The 23,567-nt window shown below is 48.3% G+C and overlaps 10 protein-coding genes and 1 non-coding gene across 11 annotated transcripts; 4 read left to right on the forward strand and 7 right to left on the reverse strand.

Moving 5' to 3' along the window:
* Positions 1-818: 818 nt before the first annotated feature.
* Pmar_PMAR023375 (acyl-CoA dehydrogenase, putative) lies at positions 819-2,984 on the reverse strand (the record flags this gene model as incomplete). The annotated part of the gene is made up of 13 exons (XM_002783208.1): positions 819-891; positions 973-1,077; positions 1,122-1,212; positions 1,259-1,344; positions 1,538-1,667; positions 1,712-1,764; positions 1,805-1,939; positions 1,984-2,064; positions 2,112-2,251; positions 2,297-2,422; positions 2,569-2,642; positions 2,683-2,810; positions 2,862-2,984. The coding sequence occupies 13 exons, from the start codon at positions 2,982-2,984 to the stop codon at positions 853-855; spliced, it is 1,311 nt and encodes a 436-aa protein (XP_002783254.1). The 3' UTR covers positions 819-852.
* Positions 2,985-3,637: 653 nt separating this feature from the next.
* On the forward strand, positions 3,638-4,526 carry Pmar_PMAR023376 (conserved hypothetical protein). Its single transcript, XM_002783209.1, has 5 exons — positions 3,638-3,821; positions 3,864-3,938; positions 3,978-4,125; positions 4,169-4,265; positions 4,309-4,526. The coding sequence occupies exons 1-5, from the start codon at positions 3,660-3,662 to the stop codon at positions 4,415-4,417; spliced, it is 591 nt and encodes a 196-aa protein (XP_002783255.1). The 5' UTR covers positions 3,638-3,659; the 3' UTR covers positions 4,418-4,526.
* A 70-nt stretch (positions 4,527-4,596) lies between these two features.
* On the forward strand, positions 4,597-5,669 carry Pmar_PMAR023377 (hypothetical protein; the record flags this gene model as incomplete). Its single annotated transcript, XM_002783210.1, has 4 exons — positions 4,597-4,701; positions 4,751-5,047; positions 5,090-5,387; positions 5,433-5,669. 4 exons carry the CDS (start codon positions 4,597-4,599, stop codon positions 5,561-5,563), a joined length of 831 nt encoding a protein of 276 aa, XP_002783256.1. The 3' UTR covers positions 5,564-5,669.
* A 616-nt stretch (positions 5,670-6,285) lies between these two features.
* On the reverse strand, positions 6,286-8,802 carry Pmar_PMAR023378 (elongation factor 2, putative; the record flags this gene model as incomplete). Its single annotated transcript, XM_002783211.1, has 1 exon — positions 6,286-8,802. The coding sequence occupies one exon, from the start codon at positions 8,800-8,802 to the stop codon at positions 6,286-6,288; it is 2,517 nt and encodes an 838-aa protein (XP_002783257.1).
* Positions 8,803-11,196: 2,394 nt separating this feature from the next.
* Positions 11,197-11,268, reverse strand: Pmar_PMAR023379. Its single transcript has one exon. It is a non-coding gene; the product is annotated as a tRNA-Ala (tRNA).
* Positions 11,269-11,620: 352 nt separating this feature from the next.
* Pmar_PMAR023380 (homeobox-containing protein, putative) lies at positions 11,621-13,124 on the reverse strand (the record flags this gene model as incomplete). Its single annotated transcript, XM_002783212.1, has 10 exons — positions 11,621-11,702; positions 11,759-11,831; positions 11,884-11,968; positions 12,013-12,120; positions 12,169-12,323; positions 12,375-12,476; positions 12,523-12,613; positions 12,664-12,751; positions 12,801-13,004; positions 13,093-13,124. The coding sequence occupies 10 exons, from the start codon at positions 13,122-13,124 to the stop codon at positions 11,621-11,623; spliced, it is 1,020 nt and encodes a 339-aa protein (XP_002783258.1).
* A 1,143-nt stretch (positions 13,125-14,267) lies between these two features.
* On the reverse strand, positions 14,268-15,308 carry Pmar_PMAR023381 (hypothetical protein; the record flags this gene model as incomplete). The annotated part of the gene is made up of 1 exon (XM_002783213.1): positions 14,268-15,308. One exon carries the CDS (start codon positions 15,306-15,308, stop codon positions 14,268-14,270), a length of 1,041 nt encoding a protein of 346 aa, XP_002783259.1.
* Positions 15,309-15,728: 420 nt separating this feature from the next.
* Positions 15,729-15,890, reverse strand: Pmar_PMAR023382 (hypothetical protein; the record flags this gene model as incomplete). The annotated part of the gene is made up of 1 exon (XM_002783214.1): positions 15,729-15,890. A coding segment is annotated over one exon (162 nt), but the record flags the coding sequence as incomplete, so codon positions are not given.
* Positions 15,891-16,079: 189 nt separating this feature from the next.
* On the reverse strand, positions 16,080-16,373 carry Pmar_PMAR023383 (hypothetical protein; the record flags this gene model as incomplete). The annotated part of the gene is made up of 2 exons (XM_002783215.1): positions 16,080-16,180; positions 16,265-16,373. 2 exons carry the CDS (start codon positions 16,371-16,373, stop codon positions 16,080-16,082), a joined length of 210 nt encoding a protein of 69 aa, XP_002783261.1.
* A 591-nt stretch (positions 16,374-16,964) lies between these two features.
* On the forward strand, positions 16,965-18,657 carry Pmar_PMAR023384 (brix domain containing protein, putative). Its single transcript, XM_002783216.1, has 11 exons — positions 16,965-17,086; positions 17,131-17,204; positions 17,247-17,317; positions 17,443-17,500; positions 17,546-17,633; positions 17,682-17,825; positions 17,877-17,971; positions 18,085-18,207; positions 18,255-18,358; positions 18,404-18,529; positions 18,599-18,657. Exons 1-11 carry the CDS (start codon positions 16,985-16,987, stop codon positions 18,631-18,633), a joined length of 1,020 nt encoding a protein of 339 aa, XP_002783262.1. The 5' UTR covers positions 16,965-16,984; the 3' UTR covers positions 18,634-18,657.
* Positions 18,658-20,219: 1,562 nt separating this feature from the next.
* Pmar_PMAR023385 (hypothetical protein) lies at positions 20,220-20,537 on the forward strand (the record flags this gene model as incomplete). The annotated part of the gene is made up of 2 exons (XM_002783217.1): positions 20,220-20,354; positions 20,403-20,537. 2 exons carry the CDS (start codon positions 20,220-20,222, stop codon positions 20,535-20,537), a joined length of 270 nt encoding a protein of 89 aa, XP_002783263.1.
* Positions 20,538-23,567: the final 3,030 nt, after the last annotated feature.

The raw sequence follows: 23,567 nt of genomic DNA on the forward strand, positions 1-23,567 counted from the left end.
TTCCATCTATACATCCTCATCTGCCTCTGTACATACCGGAACCCCGATTGACGGATGAACATCGATACAAGGCACAAGACTACAACCAGCAACGCAAGATGATGAGAAAATATGTGAGCCCGCGCTTCGCTCCGCTCGAACAGCGTTTTCACATTGTGCTCTATTCAATTTCGATACCTGCATGATTAAAAATAACATGCATGACTGGATCAGATGGACTACGAGTTTCTCACCCGCAGTATCCTTCGAGACCCCATGGGCACCGAAAGACCATCATATCTTAACACTGCCTGAGAGGTACACGCGCGCAGTTACACTATCTGTTTCGTCAGATGTATATAATTCTCAATTGTTGCATGTTTGTTGTGAGCGAAGTTTGTCTCTATCTCATCGACACGAATGATGCAACGGTTTCATATCCCCCAGTATTCCTGTTGTTTTCTTCTCATGGTCAGATTGTTTTCAGAACCGTTTCACTTTGCGATTGCTATCCATTGATTAGAACGATGTATAACCGCGGGTAACCGCGCCCTAGGCTACGATCGGAATCCTCGTAGGGAGGTTGCGACCTCCATCAATCCATGACATCACTCTGGAGAAGAGGGTGAGGTGGCTGTAAGGAGGTACACCAGCAGACCCATTGATACTGATTCCGCAAACTAAACACTCTAGTGAATGAATGCTAGATATCTGCCGAGATCGAATAGGACGATGGTGACTCAGGTTAGTATGACGATAATCGCAAGTGGAGATGTTTTTGACACAACACAATAAGAATGTCGGAAATGAAAAGAAAACTCATGAAAGACACCAATCCACCACCTAACTAAAAATATAAGATGCCTAATACGCTTATAATCGAGCCTGTCTGGCGGCCAGATCCAGCATAATCTGAAAGAACAATGGTAATACTCAAAAGCCACAGGATTTGAACTATTCAATGGTAATCACTGAATGGTAATCCTCGGTTACCTCTTCTGAGCCACCACCAATTGCATTCACTCTCACTTCCCGATACAGCCTCTCTATTCTAGCCCCAGGGCCGGAGCCCTGTAGATAGCTACGTCCGCCAAGTACCTACCAAAGCGCCTCATCGAGGTACACACAGAAGAGAAGTTGACTTGGGAAGCTTCTCTAGCACAGAACTCGAAGGTCTTAGTAGCCTGAACCTTCAATAAGGCCACCTTCCCAGCCAACTCGCTCTGGCTCGACCTGTCGTACAACGTTTGACCCAACATATAAATATATCCCAGCTCACTGCGGCCACTGTATGGCAATGTTCTCGATGTAGTAATGAGTGGCCAGCACTCGTCGGGCCATCTCTGCTATCTTGTGACGTATAACCTGAATCCAAGATGTCCCTAGCCGAGGCCGCACACTACTAATATGTTTCTACGCAAGGCAAACTGTGAATTGTACGAGCACAGTCAGCGAAAGCTACCACACCAATTTGAATATCATCCAAGCGTGATATTCTCGCTCCCTGCTAATCATCCAAAAGAGCAAGGTACATTCCATCACACTTCGCATGCCTAACCTGATGATCGATAAGGCGTTTGCCAAAGGTCCTTCTGGTCTTCGCATAGCGTATGGCATCCTCCATGCAGATGCGGGCGTGGCGACAAGACTGTAAGGCCAACATGAGGCGTTCATGATTGAAGTTGTGCCTAACGATACCATAACGAGTAGTGGAAAGTAGGAGTGGCCACACATGATCGCCTTGAAGCCGTGACCGCGGCGACCTATGAGCATCTCGATCGGTACCTTATACGAATTCCTCCCTACACTAGAGTCAACAGCCTACTTTAACATCTTCGAAAGTGATACGAGCCGTTCCACTCGACTTCCAGCCCTGCGTAGACAATCGAGTCGTAGCCACTCCTGGTAAGGTACGATCAATCATCAGGAGAGAGAGACCGCTGTCACCGGCTATGTGGACCTACTCTACACGTGAACCAGTCGATTGGGGACGCCACAGCCTACTGCCGTAGTGAAGTAGTCTGCCCAAGGACCCGAGGTTATGAAAGTCTTCATGCCATTCACTAGGTAGTGCTTGCCGTCAGGCTGCCAACGAGGTTGCTTGAAACGGAGTGATATGTTCTACAGCTTACTTGAAGAACAGCCGTGGTTTGGATATTAGCAACATCACTGCCAGCATACGGCTCTGTCACAGCTAGAGCTAGGATCTTATCTCCTTGGACAATCTCCCGAGCTAGCCGAGAGGTCAGCTCGGGTCCCCCAGCCAATCCACCTAGACAGTTGGATAAAATTAAGTGTGGAGTCGATGGGAACATACCCGCGAGGAGAGGAGGCAAGCCTATGGCTAGACTCACGAAGCAGCTTGCTATAACACCTCCTGCACCACAATTTGCAAGCTCATCGTTGATAATGAGATCATGCCAGATGTCAACCTCGTGTGGACCTGAGAGACAATCGACTCGAGATGAGCTGGTATTGAATCGTAATAATGGGAATATGGCTTGCGAGCACAAAGCTGTTGATGATTATACGAACTGGAAGATCGAGTGGTATCGACGTGGATAAGTCGGTGAAGTTACACATTCTCACCAGGTCTCTCAGGATTCCCCTTGCAGAGAGGAGGAGGAGTGCCTCCTATGGACGTGGGCCACAATGGAGCGTATCTAGTCATACTTAACAGCAGCGAGCTGTCCGCACACTTACACGCCGCTTTGATAAGCCTTGCGATGGAGCTCTCGCGGGAACTTGCCCTCGGCCTCCCATTGCGGTATAAAGGGGATAATGTGCTCCAAGATGAATGCCCTGATTAGTCGTCGGAACTCGTGATGTGACTGACACCAGATGCACTCGTCAACAACCCGATTGCGTCTATCGAGCATCACCTCATTGAGGTAAGGGTGGTGCTTTGGGAAATCCCAGTCCCAATACCATCCTGGCTGGGCAGTTATGGAAGCTTCTCGCGCATCAGCATCGGATGCATCGCCACCGGAAATAGACGGTGCCATTACGATGTTAGTACAGCTTTAACAGTTCACATACACCATCAAACATACAAGTGTAGAACACACTCGCACTACAATCAGATCACTTTAAGGGCTGAAGTTGCTGTTTACGTGCGTCATGTTTCACACGCTACGGAACGCCTGTACAATGCTTTCCTGGCACAACTCGTCCACTGTGTGTGTACGCCACTACGTTGCGTATGGTGTTCGCTTGGGTTACTTGAGTGCTTGCTATGGACTTCCCTCAGCTCACCTCTGAGCAAAAGCTAACTTAGTATCTATCTCACGCCACCTCCGGGACATGTAACTGCATGTAGTTTTTTTTCTCAGTTCACGTACTGGTTTCACGTGGATCCCCAAACACTCTTACAAATTGTAACTTAAAGTTACAATCGAATCACCAAACAATTGAATCGATCATCATGGCGCGCGCGAGACCTACTTGACCACGTAGTTGAGGGTTGAAGTTGATCTTGCGACCAATGCCACTTTGAAATGCTCTTGCAAGCAAACTCCATGTTATACGCTAGAGAACTGCTGCTACTCCGCGCTAATCGGCAGAGCTCGTTGTTATCATATGGCTAGTCTAATCTTGACCCATGATACGTGGATAGTCTCATCGGACCTCTTCGTTCGTTGAATCACTACGACTGTATAGTGCCGTTATCGCTGCTTTCGATGGCCTCCAGCCTGCTCTGTCGCGCTCTCTCTCGCCGCATGGTTCCATCGGGCTTAGTCAGGCCGATGACCATGCCCGCAACCCGCTATTTTTCCATGCTCACAGTGGACAAGTTCACTCGAGCCGAGGCCCTCCAGAGAGCTTCCAACCTCTATTATCAGGTCGGGCCATTGGGGTTCGCAGTCACCTATTGCATTCTCAAGGTACTCGGCACGAACTGGGAGGATGGCCTCAATCTCGTGTTAGACGTCCCTTTCTGGGAATCTGAGCTCGAGAAGGTAAGATTCATTTTAGGGCAGGAAGCAGCACTTCTGCAGGTGGATCACATGTGTGAACCTTATCTATGTGACGATGAGATTGGCCCCATCATACGCAACCTTCACGAGACGGTCAACTGTATGTATGCATGTGAAGACGTTAGGGATCACATCAACGAGCTTCTAGAGCTGTCAAGTCGTGCTGAAGGTAGGATGCGGTATGCCGGGATCGAACCAGGGTCCGGATTCAGGCGTCATGGGCTCCGGTGCTGCTGCTTCGGAGGAGGTTGAGAACATGCCAGAGCAGTGCGCTATGGTTACCAGAGCTTACGAGGACCTTCTGGAGAGGTGAGTCTCTACCATCACCTCTAGCATGCATTCACGCAGCAAGATACCCGGACCATCACCCTAAGATCGAACAGACCGTGGGTCATGGTCTTGCTATACTGCGCCAGCTCGAGAAGTTCAACTTTAAGAGCAGCCATCGATATTTCTTTTAAGCCCTCTTCAACAGAGTGACTCCGTGGCGCCGTGAAGCTTGTATGTTATACATTTTCGGATTCGTTATGGCATCGGCAGGGGGACTAGGCATGGTGAGACTGTTTTCTATTCGAATTTTTGTAGTGTTTCCATATCACCTCGATCTAACTCCTCTTAAAGCTACTATTCTTACCTAATAATGGCTCCTCGACAATCGAGAAAGCATTCCGGTGGGATAACGGTCGGTCTAGCCGATTTGGGGCGGACTCTCCCTCATCTATGCCCAACACCACTGCCATCACAAGTGAGCCCTCATCAGTTCGACCCTTACACAGTCGCATTGTTATTTTCAGAGCCTAGCGTCACGCATGGCATCATTACCGCCAGCGGCAGCGACTCTACAGGAGAGACCAGTGAAGCAGGCACCGAAGTATGTGCCTCGAGAGGACGTTCGCATCCTGCCTCATCCCCCGAGAGGTCGGGGGCAGGAGTCTGTGGATTCGCCGGAGCCAGCAGCCCCACGAATGTCGGGGGAGACTCTAGTCGAGTTGTGGGATGCTCCTATTGAGGAGACCTTGCCCGACTCGAAACTGGCCAAGGAGATCATAGCCTCTCGAACTAGCCCTGTGTTCAGCCCGAAAATGGGGCATGTAAGGACCGATAGTTGGATGATCTCCTAACTGCTGTTCCAGGTACGGATATTAGCACGACCGCCGCACTCCTCTACAGAGAGTACAACACAGTCTCCTCAGCCGGTGTCAGCCGAGGCTAAATCTCCCTCAGCTGAATTATCAGCACAAGAAGTCAAATCTACTTCAACTACTAGCGATTCTGTGGCGATCGAACAGGGCTCTACGGAGATGGCTCCGTCAGCGCACGTATCTTGTGGAGGAGCGAAAGTTCTAGCGAGTCGGAAGTTGCCTGTAACGAGGCTTAAGAGTGACAGAGATCGGCCACCAGAAGAAAAGCAGACGAAAGCTGAGCTTGAGGGTGAGTAGTTATAGTCGTATATTTTTATATGATAAACGTCCGCAGATACAAATGAGTCGACTTCGACTAAACCTCGACGAAATCGGAAAGGGAAGGGCAAAGGTGGCGCCAATCGGCAACAGAGTCGGCAACGCTACAAGCAGTGGAATTACAGTTCCTACTACTATTACTACTGAGCGATATATGTTGCTGACAATTATGCTGGAGGTCGCAGCATTTATAAATAGGCTTACTACAATTCATCGCATTATGTCACTCTTGCTTAATTGTTTTCCCCATTATTGTGACAATCGTCGTATCATTTTGACTTGTGAATATCTCTGCTTGTGTTATTAGTGACATAGGCCATTTCTCCCTTGACCGTAAATGCGTGTTCATGGTTTTTCTACACTTCATATCGATGGAATCAACTCAATGAAGCTGTGTTTTCTCATATTCCAGCGTTCGCAAACGGAACAGGAATAACAATATTATTCGCGAGGAACTCTCTTTTATTACCATGATAACGAAATTGTGAGATGATATTTCCGTGAGAACTCCGCACACGCACCTTCACGATTATATTCTTCAGATAATTATATACCACTGATTCTCTGATTTTATACAGCTCAAGGAACCTACTCGTCCATCTCTTAATCCAATCTTTCAACCCAACACAATACTCCTCGTAGCATCAAGTAAACTAAGTTCCAGGTTTTGGCCAATCGTTATAATGCAATTATCCACTACTGCAACGGCAAAACCGTTGACAACCTCGGATTGAACAATTCCCTTCAATTTAGACGGTAAAGACTGATCAACAATATTATAACCGAGATTTACAACGATCAACGAAGAGCGACACAGCAGATTCAAACCGCACCAGTACCAACAGCAGCTTTGAAATGAATCTAAGTGCTTAGAGCTTATCCATATAGTTGGACAGATCAGGCATCTCAACCTTGATGTTCTTGCGCTTACGGATGTTGAGAACGAGCTCCTGAGCCTTGGAACCCTCCTGCATCGGGTCGCCGGGAAGAGCCTCCCAATGATCGAACACGCACTGAGGGAAGGCCTGACCAGAGGTAGCCTGACGGAGAGCACCAGTGAAGCCGAACGACTCGGCAACGGGCAAGTAGGCCTTAAGCTGAAGCAGAGGAGTACCCTCCTTCTGATTCTCCTCGAACACGCAACCACGACGCATGGTGAGCACGTTATAGATACCAGACATGGCCTCAGTAGGAGCGGTGATCTCAGCAAGGAAGACAGGTTCCTGGAGAGCAGGACCGGAGAGCAACTCAGCGGCGAAGCAGACACGACGGGTAGCAGGCATAAGCTGACCGGCACCACGATGGATAGCATCAGTATGCAAGGTAACATCCTGAATGTTGAAGCGAATACCACGCATGTTCTCCTCACAGAGAGGACCCTCCTTAGAAGCCCACTGGAAGGCCGAGTTTACATGCTCCTTGATCTCATTAAGGTACTGGACACCCTGAGTGACATCGACGACGACGTTGGCACCCTCAGTCTCGGGGCCGAAGCACCAGATCTTACGGGCGGCGTTAACATCCCAGTCGTACTTCTCAGCGAGCTCCTTAGCACGCTCCTTAGGATCAACACGAGGACCCAACTTGCCGCTCTCGATCTCGGCACTGACCTCATCACCCAAGGGCTCGGCAGTCACGAACAAACGGTTATGCTTGTTGGGGGACTTGGCGAGAGCAGTCTGGCTTGAGGTAGTAGTGACAGTCTCTCTGTATGAGACGACGGGATCGGATACAGTGAAGTCGCACTGAGCGTACTCGTCCTTAAGATCCTTAAGGCAGATCTCAACGTGCAACTCACCGCAGCCAGCAATGATATGCTCACCAGACTCCTCAGTGGTGCAGACAACAAGGGGATCAGACTTAGAAAGCTTCTTGAGACCCTCAACGAGCTTGGGGAGATCCTTACCATCCTTAGGCTTCACAGCCACACGGACGACGGGAGACACAGAGTACTTCATATCGGCGATGTTATGGGCATCAGGGATATCAGTGATGGTACCAGACTTGAGCAAGTACTGATCAACACCGACCAAGGCACAGGTGTTACCGCAAGGGATATCAGACACCTGTTCGACATAACGACCCATCATAAGAACGGTACGCTGGATGTTCTTGACATTCAAGTCATCCTTGGAGCCGGGGACGTAATGGGGTCCCTGGATACGGACCTTCTTACCGGTAGCAATGGTACCAGAGAAGACACGGCCGAAAGCATAGAACCTACCCTTATCAGAAGTGGGAACCATCTTAGAGATGTACATCATGAGAGGACCATGGGGATCACAGGCACGGATGGCGTTGGCGGCAGCGTCATCCATAGGACCCTCGTAAAGGTTCTCAACACGATACTTCTGGGCGAACACGGGACTAGGCAAGTGATCGACGATCATAGCCAACAAAGTATCAGCAGCAGGCAACCAAGTCTGCATGACCTTCTTCATCAAAGGCTTACCGGTGAGGAGCTTGTCGTCACCCTTGAGGACGATGTTCAAAGACTTGAGCATCTTCTCGTACTTCTCCTTATCCTCGTTCATGATGGCACGGATCATCTGAGTGATAGGCTCAACGATGAACTGGCAGAAGGCACGAGGGAGAGGCTTGCCAGTGTGACCAGCAGGCTCGGCGACGTTAGTCCAAGAGTGCTTCTTGGCGTTGAAGAAAGTATCACCCCAGAGACGCTTCATCATCTTAGACTTGGGGACACCAAACTTAGAAGCATACATCTCGGCGAACTTCTCGATGGAGAAAGCCCAACCGTGAAGACCGGAACCGAAGGCGACGGTACCTTTCTCGGGATAGACCTGGCAATCACCCATGAGCTCATCGTTGTAAGTGGCGATGATGACGTTGACATCCTCAATGCATTTACGGAAGTTGACATACATCTCCTCAGGGTCCATCTGCAACTCCAAGATACACCTATCGACCTTGTTCATGAACAGAACTGGCTTGACCCTCTCACTCAAGGCCTGACGAAGCACAGTCTCGGTCTGGACGGCAGTACCCTCAATGCAATCGACGACGACCAGAGCACCATCGGTGACACGAAGAGCAGCAGTAACCTCAGATGAGAAATCAACGTGCCCGGGGGAATCAATAAGGTTAATAAGGTAACCGTGTTCCTTGTCCTTGTCCTCGGCCTTGTACTCATAATACAGAGAGACACCAGTAGACTTGATAGTCACACCACGCTCCTGCTCATCAGCACGAGTATCAGTGAAACGAGCATCACCGGCGGCCTTAGAAGAGATAATGCCAGCACGGCAGATAAGGGAATCGGTCAGAGTGGACTTGCCGTGATCGACATGAGCAATGACGCTCATGTTACGGATGTAAAGAGGCTCATCCATGGCCGCGCGCATCTCCTCTACTGTGAAGTTCGGCATTTTGGCAAGAGGTCCTTGGGAACTGAGAACAACAACATTGAATCTCGCTTATTTACTACTAGCGCTGTAAAAGGGAGCAATCCAACGAAGGTACGGATCGACGGAGCCGAATTCGACCACTGTCACGATCACACGGTTAAATGAGGATGCTAGTAATAAATGCTCTGGGCCCCAGAGACCACACATCCGCGTGCGTAACTCAGATCGTACGAGCTGCGCAAATCTAATCGATTTACGCTGGATTCGCTATGATCGTTCCGTCGACAACGGCGCAGTTTCATATCCCGTCACCATGCCAGCTCTTCCACGACCTGCCCTGGCGACACTCGCCGCTGTGGTGAGTGAGGAGACTCTGCCCGCTAGGGGGCTCTTCATATGCAGGTAATGACTCTCTTCTGACATGCTCGTATGGGTGGGACGGGAAATCTTGCGAGTGCGTTGCCAAAGATACGCGTTGTAACTGCATTATTCAAGGCTTATACGGTTGTAATACTCGACACGGTGTTAGTAAGACAACTATTGTAGTATCAATAGTTATATACCGAATCAGTCAGGGATATACGCGAGTCGACTCGTTTCATGCAAGGATGAGTCGGAACAGATTGAAGCTGAGTTTGATATAGTTATTGCTATCTCGATAAGAGCGACGAATCACTCACAAGATCGAGCCCAGGAGTTCATCCTGGTCCGCATATTGTGGCTATCACACTGTTTCCCACGTTGTCTACACAAGTGAATCAGAACTCAGATGTGATGTTTGATGGCGTCAGTGTAAATCATAGAGTTCCATTCCCACTTGGAAGTTCGGGATACTATCGATGCTACTAGGCACACAGCCCGAGAGCTAGTTGGATTATGCGAAGCAGCAGTTGCCGAGCTCCGCAAGGCTCCAGACTTGAAGGCTTTATCGCAGACGGCGAGGCATGTGGGTCTGGTTGACCTCAGAATGCGTCGATCGAGAGTGGTGGATCCTGATCAGTAGGTGGCACTTGGGACGATCGGTTGCACATGTGGGGACTCCCTTACGCGTATAGGTTTGAATGTCTCCAACCATTCGAGGACACCATATGGATTCCCCTGGCGGAAGCAGTAGACGCAGTTAAACCACCACTACAAATGCTTGCACGGATACTCTCTTACTTCTCGGAAGCACTACAGAGACCAGCTGTCGTCTTGGCCAGAGGAGCTATTGATCATGCAGTCAACGGTGCCTGGCAGCAGAAGGCTCTGCTAGTTCGGTCCCTGAGGCGTTTGGACGTGAACCATTCCGAAGTGGAGCAGCGGTGCATAGGTAATCACGGGAGGCCTCCATGAGAAATGGCTGATTCTGTCAGCCGCCTTGATGTCGCGACCAGCGGTTACTCAGAGATTCGAAGTTCAATTAATAATGACACTTATGCACGCGTCACCAATACTACCCCTCCTCACTGAGGAAGCGTTCTCACGGCTCTTGGAAAGCATCGACTCTCGCTTACTCGAACGTATCAACACTGCTACTACGACAAGGTGAGTGTCATCCCTCACATAAATCTATGACATTACCACTCTTCAGAGCACTTATGAGTTTCGACCGAGACCGACTCTTGAGGTCGATGCCGTTGCATTTGTTGCGGACATTCCAACGTACGGATTTGACACGAATGATCAGTTCCGAGGAGGACGAGACCAGCGGAAAGATGACATTCAACGCCTTTTTACAGAGTGGCATGGAACGAAGAGTAGTTCGTGTAAAATCTCTAGTGGGTCACCGTCGTGTGAGCAGGTATTGGCAGCGATGTACGCCGCATGTGCGGCTGACTCGAGCGATAATTTAAGACGATTCCGAAGTTCAATCACTAGCCAGGTTGATTGCTTTCCCTTTTCTGTTGACTTTGTACTGAACTGGTCCCATGCATTGATGGTGGAGAGTTGATGTTTCTGTGACATTCGTTTCATTCGCCGCTAGCAGTTTTGTTACTCAAGTAATCTTAACGGATTCGAGCTCAACGGCAGCATGCCACTGATGGGAAGGTGGAACTGAGTCAGGATATAGTTAGCACTAGCGAGTCGGGTGACGAGTAGTCATCCATTCTCTCACCATCAAGGAGAGAACAGCGTTACTCGTGGCTGTCCAGCGATCTGGACGATATTCGTTTATGGCACCCCTCAGCTATAGGACAACTATATGCAACGATGATGAGTAGATTTATGATACTCAAATAATGGTCATCCCTATATCATTCGTTGTGGCGATCGGATTTATCAACGGTTCACTCAGAAAATTTAGAAACTGAGCTCGGATACATTTCATGTGGAATATCGGGTAGTGGTGTAGGGGTATCTCCTCAGTTTCGCATGCAAAAAGCCTTCGGTTTGACTTCTGCTACAAACACATCGTAATATGACAAGTACAGATGGACGTGCCGAGAATTGAACTCGGGACCTTCTGCATGCGAAGCAGACGTGATACCCCTACACCACACGCCCGATACGATTATATAGTTGTTACGACTCGCAACTCCATACCCAACATTTGCCGAAATGAAAGAATATGCCATTGAACATTTGCATCAGGAATCACATTCCTGATTAGACCCCATACTATTTCTGTCGTAACTGGCGTCACTATCACTATCGCTCGTCACCAACGAATATAAATACCCTCATATTGAACAAAGACTGATTTCTCGCTAGCCTATAGCGAGCTGCATTACAACTGGACACACCGAGCCGGTTAGTGTTTTGCCTCTAATGACCCTAATCCTCCCATCCACTGGTCATAACACAGAACCTCTTTCATTCATAATAAATGTAACGATATGATTCAACGATCGAGCCGCTACTGTCGCTTGAACGCCTCGTTGAGAGCATTAAAAATGCGATCCGCTCTGTACTGCTCGTCTGGTGAAGCGCTTTGATGTCTGGAAAACACGAAGTGTGGAGGCCACTAGACATAAAGCGAATGCTCTCCTCCTACCTGTCTGGGTGGCAGAGGATGATCGCTTTTCGATATGCCTTCTTGACGGCTCCAGTGTTGACCATGAGCTCCCCTGATAAAAGCCACACCTTGGAAGCAACTGCATGACCCGGGTAGTTGATCACCTGCACTAACCGTGCTCCATCCGGAATTGGGCCACAGAGCTTCTTCCATATTCGACAGGAGGGTTCTAATATCCTTCGGTTTACCCTAGAAGGACGGCATCGACCAAACACACCAGCATCCTCCCTCACTTGTTCGGTATACGCCCAATGATCCAACTCCTCTGCTAGCCGGCCTTGGGCATCGAGCTTAGCTTCTCGCTTCGTGGCCTCCTCTCGTTGTCTCGATGCAAACTCTTCCTATAGCGATACAGTCCTAGCTAACATAACGAGCGGTATACAGAGTACGTGTTTTGCACGGATGCGCTCTTCCTTAGCCTTCAGCCTTGCGGCCTTCAACGCTTCCCTATCCAGATCCTCTGCCCGTACTTGCGGTGCAGCAGGATTACTCGATCGGGACGTGATCCCAGGATAGACAGACGAACTCGAGGGAGGGTTGGAGACTGAAGATATACAATTCGAAATCCCAGGGAATTTCAGATCAAATCGCACACCTGTACGGTGATGTCCACCGCCAAAGTCCATAAGGTCCGCATCCAGCTCGCCTTGCCTGGACTGATGACCATAACCCTTACTGGGAGGAACAGAGTTGCCTCCTAAGGCAGGGAACTTCGCAATAATCTTCCGCAACAAGAGACTTACGAGGGCTAATTGTCGGTTTCTTCTTTGGCCGACCGCAATCATTCGAGGCCGTCGAGAACTGGCTCCGATACGCTGCGATCGCTGCCTCAATCTAATGATTATGTTTGAAGCTCAATTCTGTATAAAATATGCACGCCCAACCTCAGGATCCTCCTCATAGTAGTAATCCGATTCTGGTAGCCGGTACGGCTTCACTGGCAGTGCCTTGACCCAGATCTCCCCGCGATATCTGGAGTGCTTTCATCGGCTCTGGTCCATAACGACGCCTGAGTACTTACGTGGGTGGACAGAGATCGTCAAAATCTTCAGGCATGTCTAACCAAACGTAGTCATCAAAGTTATCATCACTACACCGGAAGCGGAAGGTGAATGCTCTTGCCCGGTAAAAGGCTGGGTTCACAGGGAAGTGCTCCTTCACAGAGCCAACCGTAATATCATAGCCTTCGCAAGGGAGAGCAAACCTACGACGGGAGGCATTCCACCTGCTAAGACGTAGCAGCTACCGTACATGTTGTATTTGGTCTTCTCCAAGGACCCTTCCTGAGCAACATCCACGACTTGGTAGTGTACCAAGGTAGATGATGATGACGATGAGTAACCATCGTAGTGCGAGTCTTAAAGCCAACGAATACGCGATGGGATGGTCAATATGCTTACCTCGCCGTCCCTGAAGGCCTACTTCTCCTGCTACTGCTTCCCGTACTTTATCCTAATGAACGACACATTGCAATGGCTGAGAGTAGGCCTAGTAGTAGTAGACCTACGTGCATGAACCTACTAGCCTGCTCGAGGCTTCGTGACATCGACTCGAAACCTTTACGGGAAAATAGAGAGCTCATGATAACGGTGGTGACACGGGAAGCTGACTGAATCACCAACTGCCCGTCCATCTACTAAACACAAGTAATACAGTATCGGTCACCAGTGCAAGGGGAAGGCATCAAGTTGGGTGATATAGCGTATATTGCTGTCGCTGAGGCCAGTAAGGAGTTCTAATATTGGTTCTCCTTCATGTGGCGGGCCCAGTACCCTACAGGAATCAGACGGCGATCAATGCTTCCGCAGAAGGAGAAGTATTAGTTTTTTAGCCCTCTCGCCCCGCCATCAGATGGGAATTCACCACGCACAATCGCCGGTCCAAGTAAGTGCTTTTATCATGGACCTAGTCCAGTATAAAGGGAATTACTCCTCTGAGATCCGCAATTGAAGTCTCGCTTCTCATTGATCACCTCCATGGCCACTCATCCGTTGTACGACAAGAGCCTCACATACCACCTCCATCTGTCCCCCACCTTAGTCCAGGTCCAGTCCGATTGAATAGCCACCTGTATGCCCAGCATATCGCGCCGTTGCAAGAGCTTTTCAAAATGACCAATAACTTTGCCTAATAACCGAGTCCACCTCTCACACACCGTCATTGAGATGATTACCCAGGCTTTGATCCCGAAGCCTCTATCTGCATTGATTGAAAATTCTCACGCGCCCCCCTATGGAGAGTGAGGACCTCGCACTCCTCCACATACAGCTAGTATGATGAACCAGGCATTCAAGTGAATGTGCTGATGAACAACAACAATCTGACAACGTAACCACCGACACTAGCTACCACTACTACCTACTACCCAGCACGACGCGAAGACTAGTACGAGCAGTAGAAGCATTAGACTCATGTTGTAACCTCGTATGGGCACTATCCGAGCCACCGTTGAATTCCATGAATATACTACAATACAATACCGCCATAGTCAACACTCTTCCGCGTCCTCATTTTTACCACACCAGAAGATCCTCCTCAGTTTTCCCTGCCTCCCACCTTCATCTTCCTCAAGTATTGAATCCAACCCGCCCGTGTCAATACTACTACCCATTTTGCTCCTCTTTATCTCCCTCCTATCATTCTGCCACCGCTTCAAGAAGTTCCTCGTCCTTATAAATGGCGGATCGTCCACCTCGAAAACCCCACTAGCCGTTCTCGTCACTTCACCACGGACACTAACCGATATCTCTGATACCGACGGTGACCGAGCTAATGAGGAATTGGCTGTATACAGATGATGGAATCCACTTCGTTCAATCGTTTCAACGTCAGGCAACACCCCAACTGACAAGGCTGACATGAGGACGTTGACTCCAGCAGTACTGCGAGGCGATGAACTAGAGCTTCCTACTATCGAAGGAGCCTCTTCAACGCCAATATCAATTTGATCAGGATCCACTACTGCCTCTTCCTGTTGCTGATCCAGTGGCCCTTGAGTTGGCGCGGACAAAGCCGAAATGCTTGGCGATACCATAGCTGAGACCGCACTAAGCATACTGTCCATATCGGGTGACTGCTGAGCCTGCTGTGGGTGTGGCGATGGATGATGGTGTTGCTGCTGCTGAGGCATTCTCTTCTTCCGTGGGGCTAGCAAGGACACTCCCCAGAATAATATTAGCGTACCCACGATGAACAAAGGTAACTGCCAGTTCGTCATCTTTTCGAACTCTTGGAAAACGACTCCACCAGAAATCATAGTCCACGACGTCCAACACACTTGAGTAAGTGGTATTATGTAGGCGCCAGCAAAGACCCGTAACGAACGATTCAGCTGTATAACCCAGATAATGGCTGCCAGGACCCAGAGGAACAATACCAAAAAGGTACGCCCCTTATACAGCTCCTTCCAATGGCCGTCAGTAAACGCTTCGGCAATAATCAATGACAAAACCTTGCCGCTGACGACCGACTGAGCACCAAGCATAGCAGATAGCATCACGAAGGAGGTAGGCAGGAAGAATCGCGTCATAGGAGTTTGACTCCTAGGAAGAGAGAGCTCAAATACCAGAACTCGTTCAGATCTTGAATGATGCTTCCACACTGGCAATACGCCTGTCCGGAACCAGAAGGCGAAAGCAAGAAAGCATACCACACCACAGATAGCGCATATGAAAATCAAATGGTTATGCGAGAAATAATATTCACTAAAAAAGTAGCTCACAGTTGCAGAGTCATCAGAGTTAGCACTCGATACCACAACTAGAGCAATACCCCCTATCAGCCAACCTGTGCCCAGCACACTACGGAAGGTCACTGCTTCCCCTAGGAGATACCGGGAAAAGAACAAGTTGGACACAAACTGGATCGCGGATATGCCTGCCAGTAGAGTTTGTGGGGCTAGAGAAAACGATAAGAACGTCATTACCGTACCAATAACAAATAGACTCACCCCAATTCTGAGGTAGGGTCCGATGCCTTTCCTCTGCTCTGTATGGAATTTCATCAGTACCGTACCCAAATTGGTCATGATTGCACCGAACACGTTGATGCCGATTCCCAGGGCTAAGTTCTGGGATGACGACAAGGTGGAACCGTCATCGTTGAGCGACATAGACTTTTGATAGGATCTTGCTTCAGTTCACCAGGAGCACTTGGCAAGTAGTAACTAAACGAACCAACTGCAGAAGATGTTCGTAGTGGTATACTACAACTCAAATCTCACCCAAGATCACGGCAACATGACGAGGTCAATGACACTCAAAAATAATGATGAAATACAACTGTTTACGGCATCCGTTAGTCATGCAAATGCTGATGCCGCCTCTAAGGCCTGTAAGTCGATGCCTAAGGCCTCGGCCATCTCCCTGAATGCTAGTACGAGAGAATGCACTTTCAAAGTGACTAAGCCGATCAGATAGCCACTTACACCGCCGAAGACTCCTACTAGGGTCATTCGTAACAGAGTGACAATAGCCAAGTTGTCACCCCAGATGGTCGTTGTTAGGATGGCGTGAATCACCTTCGGATTCTGTCGAGCGAAGGAGAGGGCAGTCGCCACGGGACGCAGCCAAAAGATCATATACGGCAGAGGCATGGTCAGTGGGAAATCATGTTCAGACATTGAAAAATTCAAATGGCTGATAGCAAGCTCAGCAATTGTCACAACTCCATTGGAATTCCTGAACACAGGCAATACCACTACGGGCATACTAAAGTTGGGCACAATAGTATTAGAATAAGGGTGAGGACGAAACCTTGCTAAAGGATGAGTAAATAAAGCCGATAGGTTCGATGGTGATGTCAAGGGCATTTGTGAGGGCTCGTAAGTTTTTGTAGAGTTTGTAATCCCATTGTAGCGCTCAAGATACCCCCGACGGTGCCTAATACGCATCGTGGCATTTGCATCGTGAACAAGTTGACCGTCGACTTGTTCACGATGCAACTGTTGATGACACAATCAGAATCAACCAGATGAACGGCGCGAGCCTTATTCAGAATGCGTGTTGCTATTTCACGCAAAGGTTGGGACAGGAACATATCGCTAACTAGCACTATAGCGGCAACGCCTTCGACCAACTATGCTATGATCCCCTTTAAACGAACTCGGGCGAGCGCTAAAGTTGGAGAAGAACGCGCACGCCTCAGAGTTTAGAGTCAATGCTGACCGAAGATTATGTCCAGAGTTGTATAGTAGTAGTGGAAGTTATGTCTACTGCAACCACCAACTCTATCCCTGATGACCTCTTTAAGAAGGCCAAGACTGGCAAGGGACGGAGAGTACTGGCCGAGAGGGCCTCGAAACTCCAAGTACGGAATAATGGTCTCTTTCTAGTTGCCATCCACATGTGTAGGAGAATGATAAGACGGTTATGCTACTTCGAGGGCCTCAGGCTGGTCAGGACGTTAATGCTCTGTTGAAGGACCTGTAGGTAACAGCGGTTAGGGCTGGGTAAAGGGGTTGCCACAGATACGATATGCTAAAGCCGAATGCTGTCAATCTGAGGAGGAACGAGAGTGTCCAGCCTTTCGAGGATCCTGGTAGTATCTTGGGGTGCTTCTGTGAAGAATCTCTGGGGCGCTCTACATCGGCCTTCAAGGCCAATGCCCACCTTTTCTAAAGGTGTAGATGAGATGAAGTTGGTGGGTGAATTTTGATTCCACAGGCACGTTGGAATTCCTTGCGAGGAAGAACGATGCTAGTCTGTTTATATTCGGATCGAAGTAGTAACCACTACCTCCTGGAATGTTCGTAGTACATCGGTACAGAACTAAGAAGCGACCATTCCGATTAGCTGTTGGCCGAACTTTCGACCACCAACTCTTGGACATGGAGGAACTGCATGTATCCAACTACGTAACGCGATTATACTCTCCTGAATAAGCACCAACGGGCATCTTGTAGGTCCCGGCTAGTCAATTCAAGGGGGCTGAGGCCCCTCGACTGGGTAGCAAGCCCCTAGTTATCTTCCAGGGTGACGGCTTTGCTAGTGTACCGGACTTGCAGCATGCTCGCTCCCTGCTATTGGACGTATTCAGAGGATCACAGGTAGACAACTCCTGGTCTCACAGGCTCTTATGGGGGGTGCCATTCTGTTAGGCTAAAGCGGTGGCTTTGGACGGTTTGGACCATGTCGTAGTCTTCACTGCAGTGGAGGACCCTGAGGAAACTGGATCCCATCTCATATGCTTCAGGTCGGCCTACTGGTAGAACGCTGCTTTTAATGTGGCATCGGTGTAGTAGAAGCAGTAGTACATAGTTGTGTTTGAATCATTCCAGCTCAGCAGGGTTAGTTCCTCTGGTGCAGGCACTACCATCTGACATTCAAACGTACTGGCACGAAGCTACCTCATGTCGAGCTCACCGAGCTTGGACCGAGGTTCGATCTCAAGACGGACAGAGATAAAGCGGCTGATCATGAGAAGTGGAAGTAGGATCATAATCTTCTTAGCTCAGAGTGCTGTATGGTGCCGCCAGGTATGCTACTAGACTACCCACGCAGACGTCTACTACCGAGTATAATATGGATAAGGAGCGCCCGAAGAAGTCTAAGAATATCACCACTGATATCATGGGACAGCGTATTGAGTAGCTCTATGGTGGAGTGGGTGATGGGCTCTGTTCAGGTCGTGGTCGTATCCATCTCGAGAGCCAGAACTTTGATAAGCTGTATACTCCGCATCACAAGTCGTTCCTCAAAAGAAAAGAGAAGTTCGCTGAGGCTCCTGCGGCTGCTGAGGAGAATAAAGGAGGTTATATGGGTTCCGACATCTAATATGCTAACCACATGGCATTAATGCATGGGTTGGTCTCTGATTTAGATGGCCCTTCCCCGAAGAAGGCCAAGTCTACCTAAACAGTCACTGCTTAGTTGCCTCCACGTACTACTATCTATGAACGTTTCTCTCTTCTTGAGGTCCTATGTTGAATTAAGTTGTATAACATACAACGTTCATCGTAGTCGAAGTAGTACTCGTTGCATAGTATGCAACGACTGTATGCATAGTATGTGTATGCAATGATAAACACTCGTAGCACCACAACATAGCTCTCGAATACGGAATCTTCCCCCATCGTCATGTCTGTTCCTACCACCACCATCACAGCACTTCCAAGATCGAGGGAGACCAAGATGTATTACAGACATATAGCGGGATCCTTCCGGAGCCGATAAAGACTTAGAGCTGAGTATTGAATTCTGTGAGTTACTCGCTACTGGCACTTGGTGTTCTTCTGAGAGCTGGCTCCCGAAATCTTCGAGGGGGGCGAGGGTCTATTGCTTCTGCCGCAATAAAACTAGGATGTGATACCGTTGAGGAAAAATTGTATGGTTGTACTACGACAAAGTTATTATATTGCAATTGTTAAACACTGTATGACGTATTTTTCGACTAACCCCGAATAACATTCAGGGTGTTCCAAAGTAATGCTCATCTAATGTTTGCTACTTTTACACCATCTGAAAGCTCTCGGTAAGCTGTGTATTACCCCTGAATTTTATATCCATACTCAGGTTAAATTGTTCACCTTGGAGAATTTCCAAAAAGGCCGACTCTTGGAAACACGCTCAATTTTTACTGGTTAATTAGGTTTATACTTGCGATATATAATTTGCACATGGGTCAATGAACAGTTATATGGAATCCATCTTATGGATACCTATACCTACCCTAACCTCTCTATCAACAGCAATTTACTTGCTATCATGATGCCGCGCAGATTCCTCGATTCTGAGTACTACTCAGCACCACTGAGTCTAGGAGTACTCAGTGAATAGTCTCAGTTTGAGTGACTCAAATTGAGTCAAGCTGTTTGACCCAGCTATTGATGTCACGACACATCGACGTTGCGGAGGATGCCTCGCTTGCGTTCAGAACTTCGGACACACACAAGACCCCTGAGTGGATAGGAGCCTCCTATTAGGAGGTTTTCTTCGCAATCCTTTTCGGATCGATAGCACAGTTTTCAACTGGCAAACTGGCAGTTTGCATAGAACTCCGCCTGTGTTTTACTCGAGGTTTGTGCATCCCCCATAGATGCGGCGCATCTGATGGGCGATCGCTTAGCCTGAGCTAATGACTGCATTTGGAATTTCGAGTTTGCGCAGGAGACCCTGGAAATGACATGTATGTTGTCTGTCAGGGTAGAGCTCTCGCTATCGCACTGCAGTCGGAAGGGTTGAAGGGGCTGTGGCGCTATTCAAGTCCAGACTTGGCGAGAAGGAAAAGCAACAAGAGTCGCGATTCTAAGTCTTGGCAAAATCGTGTTTCAAAAGTTTCAAATCGAAACTTCTGAATTAGTTTTTATATCGTAAATCCCACGGGCTTATTTTGATAACGTCACCTGAAGCCTATTTGTTGTGTTCTGCAGTGGAAATGGTGACTCGATTCTCTTTATTGGCTCGCTGCTTTGCGCTAACCGTTTAGCTTTCCAGACCCTGGAATGGCTACTTCTCAGGTAGTGGCCGAAGAGGAGCATTCTTCTGGGCGGGAGTATTCAAAAGGGAAGGAGTTCGCTTTGGGAACTTCGAAGGTCTCCTTCCGGCCCCAGAGTGTGAAGCCTCTGGATTCCATCCTGGTGAGACGCCCTGCTGAGGTGTTGGTGCCACATTTACAGTTCTGTCAGGCGGCTGTTGATGCCGACGTTTCCAAGCGGACCAGGGTGGCGCAGGCGATAGCGACCTCTATCATTAAAAGGAGGAGATATCGCCAACAATGCTACATCCGGGTATGTACTGCTAGCGGCAAAGTCGGCTCCTGATGGTGCTTTTCTAGACTTTGGGCCGCTTTCTCATCATACGGCAGCGACGACAGAACTACTGCAAATGGTCCTATCACTATTTCCTCCGCCTCATGATGAGGCCCTCATCGTCATCATCAAGTCCATCCGCCGCCGTTTGCGGGTGATTTCACTTTTGCAACTCGCTGTTTTGCAACGGTTGTGGATATGATACAAGATTCGCAACATTGTTGCGAAACCTCCGACGTGGGCTCAGTAATGCAACATGATTGCTGCATTATGCAACTTTCGGGGAGTTGCTTTCATGTTGTTCTTTGCGCAACGGTTGCGAAAATGATCGGGATAATGCAACGCGGACGTTTGGCTATTTTCGCGAAACTTTGCAGACCACAATCACCTTCCTGTCTTTCGCCGCGAAAGACAGGAAGGTGATTGTGGTCTGCAATTCGCAAGCGCCCTTTCCGCATCATATTATTATCAGTATTACAATCCAACACACCTTTATGTAAGAAAGAACGTAGCAAGGCATATTACAGTAATGATTACACACTTTTGCAATGGAACACGAACTTTTACAACGTATTTCTAAGTTTTTGCAACACGCTTCCACAGTACCACGATGAAATATAGAATAAAACAAGTGTACGAAGTATAAGGTACGGCTTCTCTTTCTGTATGTGTAGCAGTGTATGTTTTCTGAGAAAATCGAAAACTCTCCTGTTCTCACAACCTGCCGGAATCACTCATAGAATAGTGCTTGAATCATGCCGCATCTATCCAAATAACTGCAGCAGCGACAATGCGACAATGTGAAGCCATATTTTTAATTGTGAGCCTCAAGTTCGATAGTGATAAAAAGGTAAGGATGCATAACGTTTTTAGGTAATCGATTCCATCCGTTGTCCCATCTGCATCCGAATCTGCTTGCATCGAGTATCGTTGTCGTGAAGCGCCCAGGTGATTGCGAGGTTCATCACATTGTAACAAACCATTATCAACCCGAGTGCAACTGTTAAGAAACACGATGTGGAATCTGTCGAGGTCATGTGTCCCGATTCGAAGGCAGTAAACGCGTTCACTAAACATGAAAAGATTATCACAAGTGCCGCACCAAAATACTCACTATGGGCAAAGTGTGTCTCATCAACTGACTCAGTTCCAGGTCTCATGTAGAATCTCTTTGATGTCATCGAACAAGCTGTATGGATTGACAATAACACTTTCAATTTGGTACTCCGAGTCGGGATTCTCGATACGCACGAGCCCGAGAGCTGAAATTATTCAAATTGAAGAAACCGTAGTATGCAAGAAGGGTGAATGTCTCATATCGCGAATGATGTTGAACTATTGATTCAACAGTGTTGAACTGGCTTTTATAAAGAACGAACCATAACTCAACAATACCAGTAAGCAGAAAATGGGAATCGCTGGAGGCGCACTTTACTAACGACTCGTTAGTGACGAGACTTCAGCTTAGTGCCGCACTAATACTTAGTCCGGCTGCTCGTCCACGTAAAAGCTTCCCGTCGAAACTTTCGACTCGAAAGATACAGAAATCCAAAGAAAACACAACATACTTGAACTGATTAAGTTCTAGAATTGCGAAGTGTCCACAGTGAACAAACAATATGCTGATAAACGCTGTATCATGATTTTTAACCGGGATTTCGCTCAACCGGCCATCTCATCGTAAAACTGTCAATCAAAAAAGGATTCCGGTACTCAATTCATGATCGTCGTTGTCCAAACCGTTTATCCCAGACGGGTTCTAAACTGAAGCACAGCATTCTACTGATAAGAAGGACTAGAGAAGCCCTGACTAGATGTATTTTTGCAAAATCCATGTTGCCAAAATTCCTACGTCTTGGGTTTTGTCAACAATAACAAGTCATTGCAAAAGTGACTTCGGATGTCCTACATTGCAACAATTGCATAAACATAAATTGCAAAAGCACAGCGGTGTTGCAAAAACCACTTTACCCGCCGTTTGCTGCCGTCTGTGTGAGAGCTTCCCCTCTGTTCGGTTGTTTGTTTTTCGATGATGCCCATGGTAGGTATGAGAAGCGCGTCCGCAAGGCGGCGGCCGCCTGCAAATTTCAGGCGTATTGGCGTGAACGACGTGATGCGAGGCGCCAGGAGGAAGCCTTTGAGGATATTCCTCCACCAGTGGTGGAGGATAAACGGTGGATGAGAAAGCGGCGACGAATGTAAGTCCCCCGTTGTGGGATTGGAGCATCGCTTTGCCATCTCTAACGTTTCGGTTTCCTCTATAGTACTAGGTCTTCGTGACGAAGGGGCATATTCGGGCGTATTTTTTCGAGCTGTTCGAATAATCGAGTTGTCCGATTTTTCCCGAAACCTCCGCATATAGATCCGGAGGTTTCGGGAAAATTCGCGCCGCGTTTGATCTATCTGATAGACTCCCACGCTTCGTAGTTAAGCCAGAATAATTCTACACGCACGCACGCACGTACAACGCGAAGGTGCCTTTTGCTGCGGTATATGGTCTTCTCGCTTCGCTCGCTCCGCAATTTCTTGAAACATAATAGTCCAGTGATACTTTGTCAGGTCGTCGCAAATCGATCTCCCCAGCCCCAGCAGCCTCGTTAGACAATTGACGAAAAAGTAATCATTTTCAACATATGATTTGAGTTCTGATAGTAGTAGTAGTAGTAGTAGTAGTAGTAGTAGTAGTAGTAGTAGTAGTAGTAGTAGTAGTAGTAGTAGTAGTAGTAGTAGTAGTAGTAGTAGTAGGAGTAGGAGCAGAGTAGGAGCAGAGTAGGAGCAGAGTAGGGCTCAGTGATTTTATAAGGGTCTCGTCGTTACGCCACACGACCGATCCAGCTAGACTGGACCCTATCTTCTTCATGGACGAGGCCGCTCAGAATTTCGATGCTCAATGCCGCCAGAAGAGCTTGTTGCCAGCCATCATTACAGTGGGAGATACGGGAAGCTACGGTAGGGTGGCACGAATTATTTCCTTCCAATTATTTCCTTCCATTTCCTTCGGAAAGATGAAGGAAATTTAGAAAATTCTTTCGAGCAGGAAAA

The sequence above is a fragment of the Perkinsus marinus genome, assembly GCF_000006405.1.
Source record: "Perkinsus marinus ATCC 50983 genomic scaffold scf_1104296937140, whole genome shotgun sequence".
Lineage (NCBI taxonomy): Eukaryota > Perkinsozoa > Perkinsida > Perkinsidae > Perkinsus > Perkinsus marinus.